An 18,162-nucleotide genomic window follows, 5' to 3' on the forward strand; every position below is an offset into this window, starting at 1 on the left:
GGGGAACTGGGGGTCCCGGGGGGCAGTCAGAGGACAGGGAGCAAAGGGGATTGGATAGGTCGAGGGTTCTGGGGGGTTGTGGTCAGGGGATGGGGAACAGGGGGGTTGGATAGGGGGTGGGATGTGGATAGGGGTCAGGGAGCGGGGGGGGCTGGATACAGGGTGGGGTCCCAGGGGGGCGGTTAGGGGCAGGGGACCCCGGGAGAGGTCAGCCAGGGGACAAGGAGCAGTGGGGCGTTGGATGGGTTGGGGATTCTGAGGGAGGCAGTCAGGGGGTAGGAAGTGGGAGGGGGCAGATGGGGGCGGGGGCCAGGCTGTTTGGGGAGGCACAGTCTTCCCTATCCTGCCCTCTGTACAATTTTGTAACCCCGATATGGCCCTCGGGCCAAAAAGTTTGCCCACCCCGCTACAGACCCTAAACTATTTGACTGTGTCCCTGCAGCATGACAAAATACAAAAAAGTCCTGTGTGAGGACTATAGGGAATTATACTTAAAAAAACAAAAATAAAACAAAAACAATTATTTCTGCTTTTCTATGGCTACAGTTAATCTTGTAGGTTAATTATACAACCACATTCAATTATGTCAGTATTTATCCTGGAGTTAGGCCATGTCTACACTGCACTTTCGTCATTAAAACTTTTTTCGCTCAGGGGTGTGAAAAAGACATTCCTTGATAAAAACTATTTTTTCACACCCCTGAGCAAAAAAAAGTTTTAAAGAGAAAAAGCACAGCAACGAACAGCGCTTCACTATCATAAGCCACTCTCCCGTCGATGAAGCTACTGCCCCTCGTTCAGGGTGGTTTTATTTTGTGGGAGAGCTCTCTCCCGGTGACAAAGAGCGGCTACAGTGCGCATCTTACAATGGCATGGCTGCAGCAGCGCAGCTGAGCTGTTGAAAGGTGTGCAGTGTAGACATGGCCTAAGTGTTTTAGTGAAGTTAAAGTACTTTATTAGCACCATTTAATTGTTCGTTTGAAAGTGTCAATATTCAACTGGGGACTAAGTTTTTAAAACATTTGCAGATAGTTCAGACTACGTTTACAAATTATTCGCATTTCAAAGGCTAATGATCAATTAAGTATTTTAGAAGAGACTACATGAGCTGCTAACTTGAAGCATTCTACATTAATTGTTAACCAGCAAGCTGATTTCTGTAAAAGGTCCCGAGCTGATATCTGTAAAAGGTCATGTCTGGAAATAAGACATGGACAAATAGCGAAAGGAGATATAATGCCTTGAAAAGAGCTAAAGAAATAAAAATCAAAGAGTATAAAGACAGTTTTTGCTCCTTAAAGAGATCTTAACTTCAGATGATAGGGTTGCAATATTATCCCACAATATTATCACAAGTCTTGTGAAATTTCTAAATTCTAAAATTCTAAAGCTGCAGCTCCTGAAATCATGAGAATCTCAGTTGTCATTTAAAAAAAAAAAAAAAAAAAAAAGATTCTTGCTACCATGGTTGCAGAGAAAATATGGAAAACAGACACACCAGTAAAACTTAAGGCTCAAAAAGCAGAAGGCAGAGAGAATTTTTTAAAAAACCTTGTGATTTTTAAATCAATTTCATTATTTTGAGGGCATGATTCATGAGGCTTGGAGTTGGTTTGATTCTTACCTCCGCTCCACTCCCCATATGCAGAGTTAAGGGGCCAAAGCTATGTAAAGACAAACAGATTTGGAGCCAGCCAGAGAGAGAACTCCTCTGGCACAGGAGCTGAGGAAGACAGCCACAGGTTGCCTTTTGTGGACCCTCTCAAAAACTTTAGTGTAGAATACATTCTGAGACATAATGCTGTGGCAATTCTGAGCAGCACTGACAGGATGCTACATCTCAGTCCTCCAGGGCTATCAAATTAGATGCCAGGATCCACTCCGGTTCCTAGACCTTCCCAAAACTGGGGGAACATAATGGTGACTTAAAGGCACCCCTACCCCTTTTCCCCAGGCTGTGAGTTCTGTGTTATACCCTTTAGAGGTACTACATAATATCTCACCTATCGTCTTTAAATTTCTGTGCTGTGTATTAATACGTGTGGTTAACATACGTACAGATAGTTCTGACAGTATTTGAAAATTGAAGAATTTATTCCAGTCTGTCTACTGTGTAAAGTTTGACTACCTGCTTATTACAATTACCAAAAAAAGAAAAGAAAATGAAGTTCACATACTTTGACATTATTACAAAACATCTTCAACAAATGATAAAGAAATTTGGATCCCTAAAGCAACTTGGTCACACTGCAAATTCTGTATATTTTTTGACATCCTAAATGCCTTAATATTTAGATAAGAAAAAACACAGGGATACACATGCAAAGTTAACATCACTGTAGGAACATTAACAACTGTATTACATTACTCATTTTAACTATTCAACCTTAATGATGCCCTTGCCCTAATAGAATTTTTATATACATTTAGTTCCCTATTGTTACTTTTTTTTTAAAACCAGAAAATACCAGGGGCACAGGTAGTACTATAACAGTGCCTATAAAAGTAGTAAGCACTTAGGACTTAAGAAACCACTTTCCAGATAGTGGAAAGGTACCGAAGAGTAGACAGGGACAAAGAATCTAGATAACACCTCACTACCCATTCCTCCAGCTAGGGAGGACAGAACTAAAACTGCCTGAGGATCAAGGGAATATTCTGGCCAGTTATTTTTAAAATTTCTTGGGATGTAGAAAGTCTGCATCATTCTGGGACAAAAAAATCCAAGCAAACAGGAAATTTGGACAGAGAAATTGAACTGTCTCAGATTAAGAACAAAAAAACACCATGCTGTATTCACAGAATCATAGAATATCAGGGTTGGAAGGGACCTCAGGAGGTCATCTAGTCCAACCCCCTGCTCAAAGCAGGACCAATCCCAACTAAATCATCCCAGCCAGGGCTTTGTCAAGCCTGACCTTAAAAACTTCTAAGGAAGGAGATTCCACCACCTCCCTAAGTAACGCAATCCAGTGTTTCATCACCCTTCTAGTGAAAAAGTTTTTCCTAATATCCAACCTAAACCTGTATTAGGGCAGCTGGATGCAGAAGAATCTAAAATAAAGAAGCAGTGGTCACACAAAGCTTCAAAAACATGCATTTCCTGATCTGCATAGATATGCCAGTATCCCTCTTCTAACGCATAAACATTTAGACCTAATAAAATACAAGGGGTTTCAACATGTATAACTATCAAAACCATTTTTTCCTTCAAATCTATCAAAGGAACTGGTCCTCATTGATCCTCAATTACAAGGTTCATCTTTCAAGCTTCAACCCTTTTTTTTTCCTTTAAAAAAAAAAAAAAAATACACAAAACACACCATAGCTTGGTCAAAAAGGAGTCTTTTAGGAAACCGCATACCAGAAAAGTTGCAAGCTTCATTTTCTCTCTCTCTTTTTTTTTTTAAACCTGCATCTAGCTGAAAACCAAAAAAAAAAAAAAACAATATAAAACAGCAAATTTTTCACAAAAAATATAACCATGAGTGAACACAAAATGGTAAAAGTGAAACCATTCTGGAAACTTTATTATAAGACTTTGCTTCCAACTAACCTTTCCATCATTGTCAAAAGAGTCAAAGAAAATGCCAACACCATTCCAAGTATCAGCTGCCCCAAAAACTGGACCTTCTAAGCCTTGACCTTCAGTAAACCAGATTGCCTGTGCACAGAAATTAAATAAAGTCATAAATGAAGATTCAAATTTATAAAACAAATTTGTTTTCAAAATTAAATCAAAGTTCATTTACTAGTCCATCAGCTCCAATCCGGCCTCTCCCTGTCACTCGAAATGTCACCTCCACCTCCCAGTATTCAAATATGGACTTGGTTTTTGTCCACACTGATCCTCTCTGGCTTTTTAAAGATGGAGTTATTCGAATCTGATCTGCACTAGGTATGGCGTCTGAAAAAGAAAAAGAGAAAAAAAGATGATCAACAGTGAACATATGAGAGAACAAGAAGAGCACATCCTGCAATTATAAGGCAAATACTGGATTTGCTAAGCACACTTTACCTTATAATTTTGCAGATAGATGGTCCCTCTAACTGAAGAGCCAACTGTTTTCGGATTGTAGTTTTAAGAACCTAACATTTGAACAGTTAAGGGGCAATTAAAGTAGCAACATGTTTAAATTTAACATTTCATTGTCTATTATATCAAAATTCAAAATTTTACAGCTAAGGCACCTAGAGGTTAAGTGACTTGTTCAAATCCATCCACAAGAGGCCAAAAACAACCTGAAACTCCCAATCCTGCTCTGTGGCCAGAGAGCTAACATATACATACATTTGCTGTAGAAGACAAACAGCAAATGGGAGCGTTATCAAGTGGTTATTTACACTTGGCTTTATTATCAGGTTTGCTACTGACTGCCTGCATGACCTTGAGCAAGTCACTTCAAAATAATTGGCTGAGGAACCTGAACTAGTAGCTTCATTTTCAGCACACCTTTTAAGAGTCAAACCACTTATTTAGGTGTCTAATTATAGATAGAGAGGTAAAGGTCAAATCTACCTATACCACAATTGTGATGCACGATTCTACTTGCCTGTCTAAAAGGTGCTTTGTGAGGCTTAATTCTTTAATAATAATACAGTGCTTGGAGATCATGGAAAGATAATCCATCAGCACCAACTTTCTTTTATGCAATAAATGCGAGGAAAGCATATACCAAGGACATGACCAAAGTCGCCAGGTACCCTCTTGAAGTTGTATATGGACACCCTAATTTACTTATAGCCATACAGACCAGATGCCATATTGTCACTGGATTAGTTCCAAGGATTTAACTACATGTGCACCAGTCTTTCTCCCACAAAATTGTTTTAAAGTGACTTGACATTCCACCCTGCCACAAATGACACCATATTTACCAGAGCAACAAGGTGGGTCAGGTAATATCTTTTATTGGCCCAACTTCCGTTGGTGAGAGAAACAAGCTTCTGAGTCACCAGAGCTCTTCTTCCGACTGGGGGAAATATATTCCAAGCATCATAGTAGCTATGAATTTAAGCTTCCTCAAAATGTGTGTTAATTACATACGCTACACAATCTGTTCCACCTTGCATTTGGCTGCGATGCTCAGAGTACCTTTGAAAAATCTGAAGAAAATCTATGTGTGGCTTGAAAGCTTGTCTCGCTCACCAACAGAAGTTGGGCCAATAAAAGATATTACCTCACCCACCTTGTCTCACTAATATCCTGGGACCAACAGGGTTACAATTACATTACATACCTGGTTGTCATGACATAGAGCTGCATCGAAGTGAGCTGTAGCTCACGAAAGCTTATGCTCTAATAAATTTGTCAGTCTCTAAGGTGCCACAAGTACTCCTTTTCTTTTTGCGAATACAGACTAACACGGCTGCTACTCTAAATCCTCAGTACAGTGATGAAAAACTTTTTTTTTTTTTTTTTTAAAATAGTCACCCTGAATTCTTCACCTACTTTTACTGTGATCCCCAAAGCCAGCTGTGCTACCAGACACAGCACAGGGCACAAGGGGATGATTTGGGGGGTTTATGATTAGAGACACACACACCCCCACAACGCTTGGCTCCAGGGTCTCTGTTGGTTGGGAGCGAGGCGCTTAGGTACTGTGGATAACTACGACCACGGAGCCTCAAGCTCCATGTACGCTTGTGTGCGGGATCGCCACGCTCATATGGGGCCAGTAGGCCGGGAATCATGCCCAGCGAGCCAGGCGCCCCCCGGGGACGCGCCAAGGGAGCCAGGCGTCTCCCAGGGCCATAGGGGACCAGCACTAGTGTGGGAATGCCCAGGGAGCCAGGCGCCCCCCGGGGACGCGCCAAGGGAGCCAGGCGTCTCCCAGGGCCATAGGGGACCAGCACTAGTGTGGGAATGCCCAGGGAGCCAGGCGCCCCCCGGGGCCGGAGGGGGAAGATAGATAGTCCAGGCTTCCCCTCAGCCGGAGGGAGTCAGTACTACGGGGGGCGGGACCAACAAGGCAGCCCCCCCCCCCACTGGCACTACCGGGGGGTTGCGGGGGTCATAGGTCACTCGTCGCCCCAGCGCGGGCCGCGGAGCGGCGGGTACTTACTGCCCGTGTGGGCCCAGAACGGCACCGACCCGTCCGCCTGCACCAGGTGCGGCCCCTTGAAGCTGTACTTGTACTCGAAGCGGCGGTGCGGCTGGGCAGCGACCCCTCCCGCTGCCCCCAGGCTGCTGGCCCCGGCGGGGAGGAGCAGGCGGCAGCCCAGGCAAAGCAACGCGGCCCAAAGCACGTTCCCCCCAGCCTGGCAGCCCCGCTGCATGGAGACCGCCATCTTGGACTCTGCCACGGGGAGCCCGGCACGGCCAACAGGGCGCTGCCTGATTGGCTGCGGGGCAAAGTTGAGCGCGGGGCGACATGTCAGCGCCGCTCGGGGGGCGGGGACAGGGAAGGAGAGGCCCCGCCCCCCAGGACGCCCCGCCCCTCCCCTTCTCTCTTGCCTTCCTCTGCCTCCCCAGTGCGTCATTCCGTCCCCCGCCCTGCTCTCAGTCTCCTCCTTCCCCCCGCCGCGCCCAGGCCGGGAGCGGGCGGCAGAGCGGAGGGGGCGCCGCAAAGGGAGGGAAAGGGATCCTCTGCAGGGGGCGGGGGCGGCCTCCATGGCGAGGAGGTCCCGTGGGCTGTCCAACCTCAAGCAGCGTTCAAGCAGGTGCGGGGGTTTGCCTGCTCGGTTCCATGGCAAACACCCTGTGAAGAATCCTTCCCACTGGTCATTAAAGATACAGAAAAGAAGGGAAAACAGTTGAAGGCTTTGAACAGCATTAAATGGGGCTTTAATTTCAACAACATCCCTTGTGCCCTTTCCCTTTGGCCGTAAAGGGTCTTTAGAAGGAACCTCTGGGCCTGCCCTCCACCCATTTGACAGCCTTTCAGGTGGTATTAAAGATGGTAATAACTGTCCTTTTGGGGGAAAAGGGAAAAAGTTAGTTGAGAGGGGCAGCTGCTATTGTTAAAGGCAACCTAAAAGCCATAACAAGACAAACAGATACAAAGAAAGGGAGAAAGAAAAGAACAGCAAAGATGAAAAAATGCAGATTCCATCTCTGGTGTTGACTCTCACTTGTAACCTCACTGCTGGACAAACACAGGAACAGCACACAGCCTTATCAGCCTCCTAGACCTGGCAAACTTGTACCAGCTGCGAGCTGTTTAGGGAATTTATTTTAGTGGCCTCTTTTGGGTCACAGCCTTACAGCAGTGATGCAAAATATACAGTCTTGGCTGGCAAAGCCACACTCCTATTAGACAGAAGGAAAAAGGAGAGAGAGAGAGAGGAAAGAAAAAGTAAGGTAGAGAAATAAAAGGACAAATAGGAGTGGGGGAAGAGAGAAAGTCTCACATCTCAGATGGTGTTCAGAAGTCAACTGCAATGGATGGAGGTGGTGATGTCATCTGGCTCCCTCTCTCTGGCCTGGTCTGCTCCAGGACATCTGTCAGAATTAGGATGAAGAAGGTTCAAGGTCCTAGGAAATGGTGGGGTAACAATCATGATCATGAAACTCGTGCCAGTAGTGAATTTCCCCCCAAAAGTCTCTTTCTTTAAGGACCCACCAAAAAGAGTGCTGGTTAGAATAACCCTCTCATTATTTTGTCCACCAATTAAGCCTAGTTTCTGACACACCAATTTTAATTCATTGATTTCTGGTTCCCCCCTTTTCTTGTTTACTAGGCATGATCTTAACACAGTCCTTGAGTTATGTCAGGAGGTGTCAAGGTTCCTTCCCCACTCTGAACTCTAGGGTACAAATGTGGGGACCTGCATGAAAGACCCCCTAAGCTTATTCTTACCAGCTTAGGTTAAAAACTTCCCCAAGGTACAAACTTTGCCTTGTCCTTGAACAGCATGCTGCCACCACTAAGTGTTTTAAACAAAGAACAGGGAAAGAGACCACTTGGAGACGTCTTCCCCCAAAATATCCCACCAAGCCCTACACCCCCTTTCCTGGGGAAGGCTTGATAAAAATCCTCACCAATTTGCGTAGGTGAACACAGACCAAAACCCTTGGATCTTAAGAACAATGAAAAATCAATCAGGTTCTTAAAAGAGAATTTTAATTAAAGAAAAGTAAAAGAATCACCTCTGTAAAATCAGGATGGTAAATACCTTACAAGGTAAACAGATTCAAAACATAGAGAATCCCTCTAGGCAAAACCTTAAGTTACAAAAAGACACAAAAACAGGAATATACATTCCCTCCAGCACAGCTTATTTTACCAGCCATTAAACAAAAGAAAACCTAACTCATTTTCTAGCTAGATTACTCACTAACTTATCAGGAGTTAGAAGGCTTGCATTTCAGATCTGTTCCCAGAAAAAGTATCACATAGATAGACAGAACCTGTTGTTCCCCTGCCTCCAGATTTGAAAGTATCTTGTCCCCTCATTGATCATTTTGGGTCAGGTGCCAGCTCGGTTATCTTAGCTTCTTAACCCTTTTCAGGTGAAAGGGTTTTGCCTCTGGCCAGTGGGAATTTTATAGCACTGTATACAAAAAGGTGGTTACCCTTCCCTTTATATTTATGACATGCCCCACAAATCACAGATAGGGTGAAACACTGGCTGTGATGTCTTCTTGGAGCTTAGGAGAAAACAGAGGTAATAAGACACATGCATCTCTAAATATACTACGAACTGTATAAAGATTAACAATATTTTCCACATCTCAAGGACAATTTTAACAAGTTGATTCTGGGAAACTTTCACGGAAGAGTGCATCAGCCACTTTGTTAGAAGCTCCTGAGATGTGTTGGATGTTGAAATCAAAATCTTGGAGAGCTAAACTCCACTGAATAAGTTTTTTGTTATTTCACTTGGCGGTATGAAACCACTGTAGTGCAGCATGGTCGGTTTGCAGGTGGAAACGCCGTCCCCAAACGTATGGGCACAGCTTTTCCAGAGCATAGACAATGGCGTAACATTCTTTTTCACTGACTGACCAGTGGCTTTCCCTCTCAGACAGCTTCTTGCTGAGAAACACGACAGGATGGAACTCTTGATTCGGTCCTTCCTGCATTAAGACTGCTCCAACAGAACGCTCTGGCGCATCTGTGGTTACTAGGAACGGTTTGTCAGAGTCTGGGGCCCTTAGCACAGGGTCAGACATGAGTGTCGCTTTAAGCTGGTTAAAGGCTTTCTGACACTCTTCAATCCACTGAACTGCATTTGGCTGTTTCTTTTTGGTTAGGTCTGTTAGTGGGGCGGCGATTTGACTGTATTGAGGTACAAATCGCCTGTAATATCCGGCCAAGCCTAAGAAGGATTGGACCTGTTTCTTTGATTTTGGGACAGGCTACTTTTGGATAGCATTCACTTTGGCCTGTAGGAGGTTGATAGTTCCTTGACCCATCTAGTGTGCAAGGTAAGTCACTCTGTTTAGACCTATTTGACACTTCTTAGCCTTAACAGTTAGTCCTGCCTCCGTTACGCACTCGAAGACTTTTTGTAGATGTGCCAGGTATTCTGCCCAGGAATCCAAAAATATGGCCACATCGTCAAGGTAGGCGATTGCATATTCTCCCTATCCCTCTAGGAGACCATCTACAAGGTTCGGTCCAAGCTCTCTGGAGGCTTTCATCTGCTTCCTGTTTGGTCTGGAACTGTTCCCTTGATGCTGGAGACATAAGTTCCTCATTAGATTGTGGACCTGGGCTCAGTCTCTCTGGAAGCAATGCAGGTGATGGGGCTGTTTCCGTTGACTGTGAACTGCTCTCCGCTGGTGCACTATGTTGGGGTTCAGGCTCCGGCTGAGCATCTTGTGTAGGGTTATCTGCTGCTGCCAGTGCAGGTTCGGTGGGGCCTTCTGGTGTTGGGGTTGCAAACATTGGATTCAGTACTGGCAATGGTTCTGGTGCTGGTTGTTCTGCCGGTTCTGGTTCTGGGACTGGCTCTATCTGGGTCTCTGTGACTAGATCCACTACTGCTGTTGCAGACGTTGGCATGGGATCCAGTTCCATCACCTCTGACCAGGTCCTGGTAGAAGTTTCCGGAACAGAGCTAGGTGTGACAGCTTGCTTAGCCTGGCTGCAGGTGACCATTCCCACCCTCTTGTCTAGCTTCACATGATTGGCCAAGTCTTCTCCCAACAGCATGGGGATGGGATAATCATCATAGACTGCAAAAGTCCACTTTCCTGACCAGTCCTTGTACTGGACAGGCAACTTGGCTGTAGGCAAGTCAAAAGAGTTTGACTTGAAGGTTGAATTGTCACTTGGACTTCTGGGTCAATTAAATTGGGGTCCACTAAGGAAGCATGGAGAGCCGACACTTGTGCTCCGGTGTTCCTCCATGCTGTGATCTTCTTCCCGCCCACACTCACTGTTTCCCTCCACTCTGAGGGTATCTGGGCCGGAGGGCCTCTGGTGTGATTCCGGTGCAATGATCTGTAGTCTGTTGGGGTTCTTGGGGCAGTTGGCGTTTACATGCCCTGGCTCGTTACATTTAAAACATCACCCAGCTGACTGGTCACTGGGGTGAGGTGGGTTGCTGGAGAATGGTGTGGTGGGACGATAAGGTGTCTGGAGATTCCTTGGGGGTAGTTGGAGCCTTGGGCTGCTCCCGGTAGTAGGTTGTGGTCTGAGGATATCCCTTCTGCTATCCACTCCCACTGCGACCAGGGTTCTTTCTCTCTCCTCCCTCCACCTGTTTTGTTCCAGTTTGCCCTGCCTCTCTGGTGGTCTGGGACTGCTCATATTGATCAGCGTAAGAAGCAAGATTTCCGTCTGAGTCCATTTTCTTATCCAATAAACACTGTTTTACATCCTCCTTGGACATGTTCAGGAATTGCTCCTGTTTCATCAAATCCCGTATTCCTCCAAAGTTAGTTACAGCCTGTCCCTTGAGCCATTTATCAAACAGATCTGTTATCTGGTTTACAAAAGCCACATTACTTAGTCCAAGCCCTCTTTTAAGGGTTTGAAACTTTACTCTGTAAGTTTCAGGTGTAACTTGAAATTGCTTTAAAACCACATCCTTGAATTTATTATAGTCAGAAGCCTCATCAATAGGCATCTTATTGAATATGTCCAGAGCTCTTCCAGTCAATTTTGCGACCAATGTGGTCATGTTGTGAGCTTCAGGAATTTGATGGAGTGTGCATAGTCTCTCAAAGGTGAGAAAATATTCAGCGATATCATTGGATTCATCATATTGTGGACATAGTCACTCCCATTTGTGGATTGTTGGGGAAAGATTGTTAGGGTTATTCAGTATATTCTGCTGAGTCCTTGCCTTCTCCATCTCCAGTGCATCCTTCCTCTCTTTTTCCTTCTCCTCCAATTCTTTTTCCTTTGCCTCCATTTGTCTCCTGCGGGCAGCCTCCATTTTTTTTTCTTTTGCCTCCATTTCCACCTGTCTGAGTTCTACCCATCTTTCACGTTCCTTTTGTCTTTCCTCAGCCTCAAATCTGGCTAATTACAGCTTCTGTTGAACATTGCGTTCTGTCATCCTAACCTCTCTATTTTTAACTAACTTTACACCTGAGAGTTAGAAAGAAAACAAAAAAAACCTAGCTTGTAAAATTTTGCTGTGCTGTAACCTGATACCTTTTGTCTCTGATAGCTGTTCTCAGCCTACAGAAAAATCTTTTTGTTATGCCTGCTGCTCTGTCCCCCAGGCAGAGAGACAGAAGCAACAGCTGCAATCACCTTTTACAAAACCTTTTAAAATCATGCTGTGCTTCCGCTTCAAAATGATCTCTGGTTCAAAATGATCCCACCGCTCTGCCACCAGGTCAAGGTTCCTTCCCCACTCTGAACTCTAGGGTACACAAGACACAAAAACAGGAATGTACATTCCCTCCAGCACAGCTTATTTTACCAGCCATTAAACAAAAGAAAACCTAACGCAATTTCTAGCTAGATTATTTACTATTTAACAGGAGTTGGAAGGCTTGCATTTCAGATCTGTTCCTGGCAAAAGTATCACACAGACAGACAGAACCCTTTGTTCTCCTGCCTTCAGATTTGAAAGTATCTTGTCCCCTCATTGGTCATTTTGGGTTAGGTGCCAGCTTGGTTATCTTAGCTTCTTAACCCTTTACAGATGAAAGCGTTTTGCCTCTGACCAGTAGAGATTTTATAGCACTGTATACAGATAGGTGGTTACCCTTCCCTTTATATTTATGACAGGAGGTCTTTTGGTTTGGACTAATTCAGGCTTTCTGACTCCCTTTTGTACCTTTTCCCATCAACATTAGTTATTATATGTTATTGTGACCTTTTATATACTTTCACTCACTTTTTCCAGTTGAGCTCACAATTACGGGAAATTTGTAGGCCCAGTTATCACAACAATCAGAGAGCAGACAGAAGGGAACATCATATGTAGGTGGGGTGGAGAAGGTCCAAAGGGAAGGGAAAGAGCTTCCTATGGATGTCTTGGCGGGGGGAGGGGAGTTCACCATGGGGAGAAGGAAGGGACAGTAGATTGCAGTCAGCGTCACTTCTTCCCCTCTGGCTAAATGCACAAGGGTGCATGGTGCTGCAAACTGCCATGCCCCCATAGTACAGATGCACCCTCCTGCTGGAAGCACCCCTTAGCTTTAATGTAGAAAGGCATCTCACAGGGACGCCAGGGCCTATAGCATGCACTGTTCCATTTTGAAATGACGGGCAACATTTCTACCTAGCTGGAAGAGGAATATCCCTGTTTTCAGAAAGTGTCTTTCCTGATGTTAGCTTTCAAATATTGCTTGGTTATTATGCGGGGAGGGAGAGCAGCAAATTGAGATTAGAGCAGGGGTCCTACCCAAACTTTGCCCAATTGAGGGTTCTGTGTTAGCACAGTGCCAGGAGACCATATCTGATTTGCATGAAATAAAGCAAACTATGCTCCCCTCCACCAGCCACTCCAATTAGGATAACATGTCACCTGCTAAGATCTTTCCTTTCACAACATGGTACAAAAGCTTACATAACCCCCAGTTCTACAATGAACTGTGCAAGGGCAACCCTTAACTCTGCTCTGGTAGTACCACCTTGAGAACAATGAGAAATTCTGAGACAACCCTGTGCATCCACTATGCAGGATTATTCATATTATTAATAGGGTATTAGAGTGTGTGATGTTACACCCCATATTCTTCATAGGAATATGGTTATGATATAATTATGACATAACTAAGATATACTTTATGCAAGATGGTTCATGTAATTTATAATTGGAAAGATTATGATTTACTGAATGTGATTATCCAATTTGTATGCATGTATCATTTCTGTATCTAGAGTTAGGAATATTGACTATGTAACAATTACAATTATGTGTGTACTGGGAAAACGTCCACCAGACAGTAAACAATCAGCCAGAACGAGCCATTTAAGAAGGACAATAGAACTCTGAAGATACTAATCTCTCACCTTCCTGAGGAGTTTCCTAGGATGATACATTGACCCTGCAAGGTCAGATGATAATGTCACCTGATGCAAAATACCACCTTGACATTGCTGGTACTTTTCCTCTGTAGGGGGATGGGGATCAAACAAAGGTTTCCCACCTTAGGTGGATCCTTTTTAAGGCTAGGGAGGGGGTTGGTCTTGACTCTCCTCAATTGCCTACCCAAGAAGAAAGACTGCTGAAAGTACCTGAGGGGAAAGGCAGGTGTGAGTCCAGACTGAGATAGGGGTCCAGTCTGTAAGAAGAGATAACTGGAACTCTAATCTACAGAAACTCTGTATCCTGCCTAATTCAACATCTAGGGTGAGAAATTACATTTTATGACCTGTTTCTTTGGTGAATCAAGCTTAGTTTGCATATTTTGTTTTATTTTCTTAGTAATCTGCTTTGTTCTGTTTGCTATCTCTTATAACCACTTGAAATCTGTGTTGTAGTTAATAAACTTATTTCCTGTTTATAAAATAACCCAGTTTGTGCAATCCATATCTAGGCAGGCAAGAAGCTATGTATATCTCTCTTCACATTGAGGGAGAGGGTGGAATAAGTGATTCCTATGTATCCATTACTTATCTCACTGACTAGCTGTGAAGTTAATTTATTTGCAAAGTATATTGAGATTAGGGTGAAAAATACTATAGACGTGCAAAGCATTATTGTACAAAGTAAAGTTATTCTTGTACTATGGGACAAGAACATGGCAAAAGGAGGGAACAATGCATTTGTTTAAAATTCAATTAGTGTAGCATTTTGGGGAGCATAGATGAGGTGAGTGAATTCTTGATTGTATCTTATTCAAAATACAAAATTCAAGTGTTTGGGGGTATTTGGGATTTGTTTTCAAATTGACTCTCAGAATTCCAATGTCAATTTAAAAAAGAAGCAAAAGCAACATGTTCCAGAACCATCCACTAATTCTTGGTGCTCCAGTTTTTGTGGTTCCAAAATAGGTCTCCCTGGGGTCTGATTTTCAGAGATGCTGAGGACCTTCAGCTTGAAGTTGCAACAACTTGGGAGCCCAGCAGTTTGAATTTTTTTTAATGACCATAAAATTCTCTTTCTCCTCTCCCCTATATAAAGAAACAGAGAGAGAGAAGACCCATTATTCCTGTTGGTTCCTCTACATGCTTCTGTTAGAAGAGGAGATGAAGATCCTTGACTGACCCAGAGAAAATTTCACCCAGGGAAAATTAATGACATAGCCACCCCAACCCACCAAGTCAAGATTCTCCCTCCCTTACAACTGATGTCTCCGAGGGAGACCTTCTGAGGTGGCAGTCTGACTTTCCCCCATCTTCTGAATTGAGAGGGACTGGCAAATAGTTCCACTGGCGCTCAACCAAAGGGAGACTTTTCTGAGAGCAAAAGGCCTTCCCATGCTTCACCTGCCAGCAGCCTTTGACTAAGGTTTAAATAAGGCTGACCTCTGAGCTGAAACAGGACTTGAGCCTCAAGGGTTTTTTTTCTCCAGCCCCATGCACTTAAAGAGACAGTGTGGCTGTATCAGGAGGTTTGTTTCCTTGTTCCTGCTTCAACTAAATGTGGTGTAAAATCATAGATATATGGGGCTGGAAGGAACTTTGACAGGTCATCATGTCCAGCCCCCTGCACTGAGTCAGGATCAAGCAAACCTAGACCATCTCTGACAGGTGTTTGTCCAACCTCTTCTTAAAACTTCTAATGATGAGGATTCCACAATCTCCCTTGGAGACCTACTCCAGAGCTTAACTACCCCTTGACCTGTGAAGGCAGCAAGTTTTCTCTCTGAAACACCAAATATAGGTGAGGGGACAGCCTTCTACCCCTTTAGAAAAAGGGGAGAGGGTAGGCTGCTGGGCCAGTAAGAGAAGGAAGATCAGGGCCTAATGTAAGAGGTGGCGGAACAAGAGGCAGGATTTGAGCAATTTCACTCCCTCCCCCTGAAGTCTCTCCACTCCACAAGGATCTCTATCTCCTTATTGAGCCAAAGGAAGGGGTTGAAATTCACTCCATCTGTTTCTAAAAAGTGATGCAAACCCTTGTGAGACCCAGAATTTGTGAATTCTGTGAAGAGGCTTGAAAAGACATAAATTCCAGGTAGTTCACCTATTTCTAGAAATAAGAGAGTACTTTAACCCCTCCAAATGTGATAAAAGGTATAAAATGTATGAAGCATTCTGAGAGACTGTGTGTTTTTCTAGGTGGTTTTCAAGAACCCAATTGTCATCCAAAGATTTTACTATGGCCATTAAGCAGCTACCCCATTAACTATCATGCATAAGGATTTTTTTAAAAACTAATTTTAAAAATGGGAATTCACACCTTTAAGACCCCACCTTCCAAACATAGAAAAATACTGTAAGCTGCCAAAGTAAGGAGATTCTCTATTTAAAACTAAGCTCATTGTTAGGAATGTTTGCCATTTCCCAGTCAGTCATGAGCTGCTTTTTGAATTTTTCAAAGACATGCACAAGTTTGAAAAAATGCCCTCTCTCCGCCAAAAATTAGTCCATCCTGAAATGAAGACGACCACCCATCCAATCCCCAATTATGCAAATTAGCACCAAGAAATGGAAACATTCATTGAAGCTGTTATGCATAAGTGAACATCTTAATTGTAGTACATAATAATGTTGCTCATTTGTAATAACTCTTTCACTTTGTCCGGATAATTAAATTTGTTTCCAAATATATTAAAGGGGAAGAGGACAGAATGGCTGAAGGTAGGGGCTGCAGAACTGGTTCATTGGTCTGCATCCAGCTGGGGTCAGTAGGGATGGACAGTTGTTGACATCCAAGAAAAGAGCTGGCTTTATCAGTTCAGTTCCTGGAGAATAGATGTACACTCAGAAAACATCATTATATGTTCCGGATGTCTCAGCAGAGTGGCCAAGGACCAAATAAACATAAATATTCACATAGCCTCTTATCTATTGGGGCTGAGGTTCATTGGTGGGGTGGTACAAGCTTGTATAACCCCATCAATTGCAAGGACCTAATTATTGCAGAGTCAACTGACCAACAGAAGGCCAAATTTCTTCTGACAGTGTGCTCAGAAAGAATTAATTAATAAATTAAATAAAGAATTATCAATATTCCTTGCAAAAATATTCATATAAACAATAATCTTCAAAGTCCTTATGTTAGTGCTAAAAATAATGTCATACAATAAATAGTTATAATTAGAACTAATCAAATATTCCATTGAAACAACTTTTTGGACAGAAAATGACTTTTAAAAAAAATTCTCAGGAAACTTTGTTTCATTTAAAAAATTTTTGTTTATTTTTAACATAAAACTATTTTTCCCCAGAGTTTTCTGTGAAAAATGTTATTTTCTCGCCTCCTCTAGATAACCGTACATTATAAAACCATGGCACAACTGAACCAGAGTACTTTCACACACAGTTGTTTTCACTGAGCTCTAGCTGACATGATGGCGATGAGAATGTTCCTAGTAATGTGGACCTGAATATGTGCTTCTTTGGTGGCCACCATTTGGATGATACACTGAATACTGAACCATAGGCTGCTACTTCATGAAGATTCCCTAGCTGAGGCACTAAGAGACTCATGTCCTCTGTGGATCAGACACAGGGAAGAACCTGCAATACCCACTGACCAGTGGGTTACACTTCTTCAGCTAATTATCTATATATTCACCATGGTATATGAGTGTCTTATTTAAATCCAGGTGGACAATTCACAAATTCACCCGAGTTTTCTTGCCCTCTTATCAGGAACAAGTTGGATTTTTAGTAAATTTTCTCTATTTTTATTCTTCTCTCCCTCATTCTGACAGCACCACTACTGACGGGTTGTAGAAATTTATTCTCAATTAATTTGCTCTGAAAAGGTGGGGTTTGAACACTGGCTGGTAGTTGGACAGATTGGTGGCATTGGGTTTTGATTTCTTGAATCCCAGCCATAAAATTGTGGAGTTCTTTCTATGGAATTGTTGACAACTTATTATTATTATTTGCATATGGTAGTGCCTAGTATTCTCAGTCATGTGCCAGGACCCCATTGTGCTAGGTGCTGTACAAACAGAGAAAAAGAGAGAGACCTTGCCCCTAAGAGCTTACAATCTTGTCTATATTAGTAGAGGGTCTCAGTGTTCACTGTCCTTCAGCATCCAGGAGGGGCCTTGGCAAGAATCTCAGGTTGTGGCTCAAACACCCTTTAGCACATCCAGCATTTTCTGTTCCATGAAAAGGCCAAAGCCTGTAATGAAGTTTGGAGTGTTGTCTAGTCCATGGGTTACTACCCGATCTAGGATTCCACACAGATCGTTTTGGGAAGGTTGATCATTTTTCACAGCAGTCTGTGCTGACTCTTGAAGCCGACTGGCCATCCAGACTAGTTTTGCCACCTAAGACTTTCCAGGAGTTATGGCTGACAAGAAGAAGGATGTAACCTCCATTTCCATGGTCTTGGTGAAGGTCTGAAGGAATTCCTTAGCCCATAGTCTCTGTGTCAAGAAGTATTTTTTTGCTCACAGTGTTAGAGTCAACTACCTCTGCCACAAGTTGTCAGAGAACCCTAAAGTATTTTGTGGGTGATGTTGGCTGGGAAGGGAAGGCTGCTAACATGTTGATTGCAATGAATAGTATGCAATTGTAACATTTTTCTGGGTAAAATTGTAACAATTTTCCTAAGGAAGTTCTGGGAACTTTCTGGATCCAGAGGTTTTCTGGGGTGGACAACTGGAATGTAGCCTTCTATTGCAATAGTGTCCTGTTATGCCTTCTTATCAGGTAGACCTGTGATGTCAGCAAG

The 18,162-nt window shown here is 43.4% G+C and overlaps 1 protein-coding gene across 1 annotated transcript in view; it reads right to left on the reverse strand.

Annotated features, from left to right (window-relative positions):
- The window catches only part of LMAN1 (lectin, mannose binding 1), a 32,040-nt gene extending 25,505 nt beyond the window's left edge, over nucleotides 1–6,535 (reverse strand). The window contains exons 1-3 of the mRNA XM_038403050.2: nucleotides 6,066–6,535; nucleotides 3,753–3,907; nucleotides 3,557–3,664 (exon numbers count right to left, since the gene is read on the reverse strand). Of these exons, the coding sequence (XP_038258978.2) occupies nucleotides 3,557–3,664; nucleotides 3,753–3,907; nucleotides 6,066–6,483 (681 nt within the window). The 5' untranslated portion in view covers nucleotides 6,484–6,535. The remainder of the gene's footprint in view (nucleotides 1–3,556; nucleotides 3,665–3,752; nucleotides 3,908–6,065) is intronic.
- Between the last annotated feature and the right edge of the window lie 11,627 nt (nucleotides 6,536–18,162).

The sequence above is a fragment of the Dermochelys coriacea genome, chromosome 5 (genome assembly GCF_009764565.3).
Source record: "Dermochelys coriacea isolate rDerCor1 chromosome 5, rDerCor1.pri.v4, whole genome shotgun sequence".
Taxonomy (NCBI): domain Eukaryota; kingdom Metazoa; phylum Chordata; order Testudines; family Dermochelyidae; genus Dermochelys; species Dermochelys coriacea.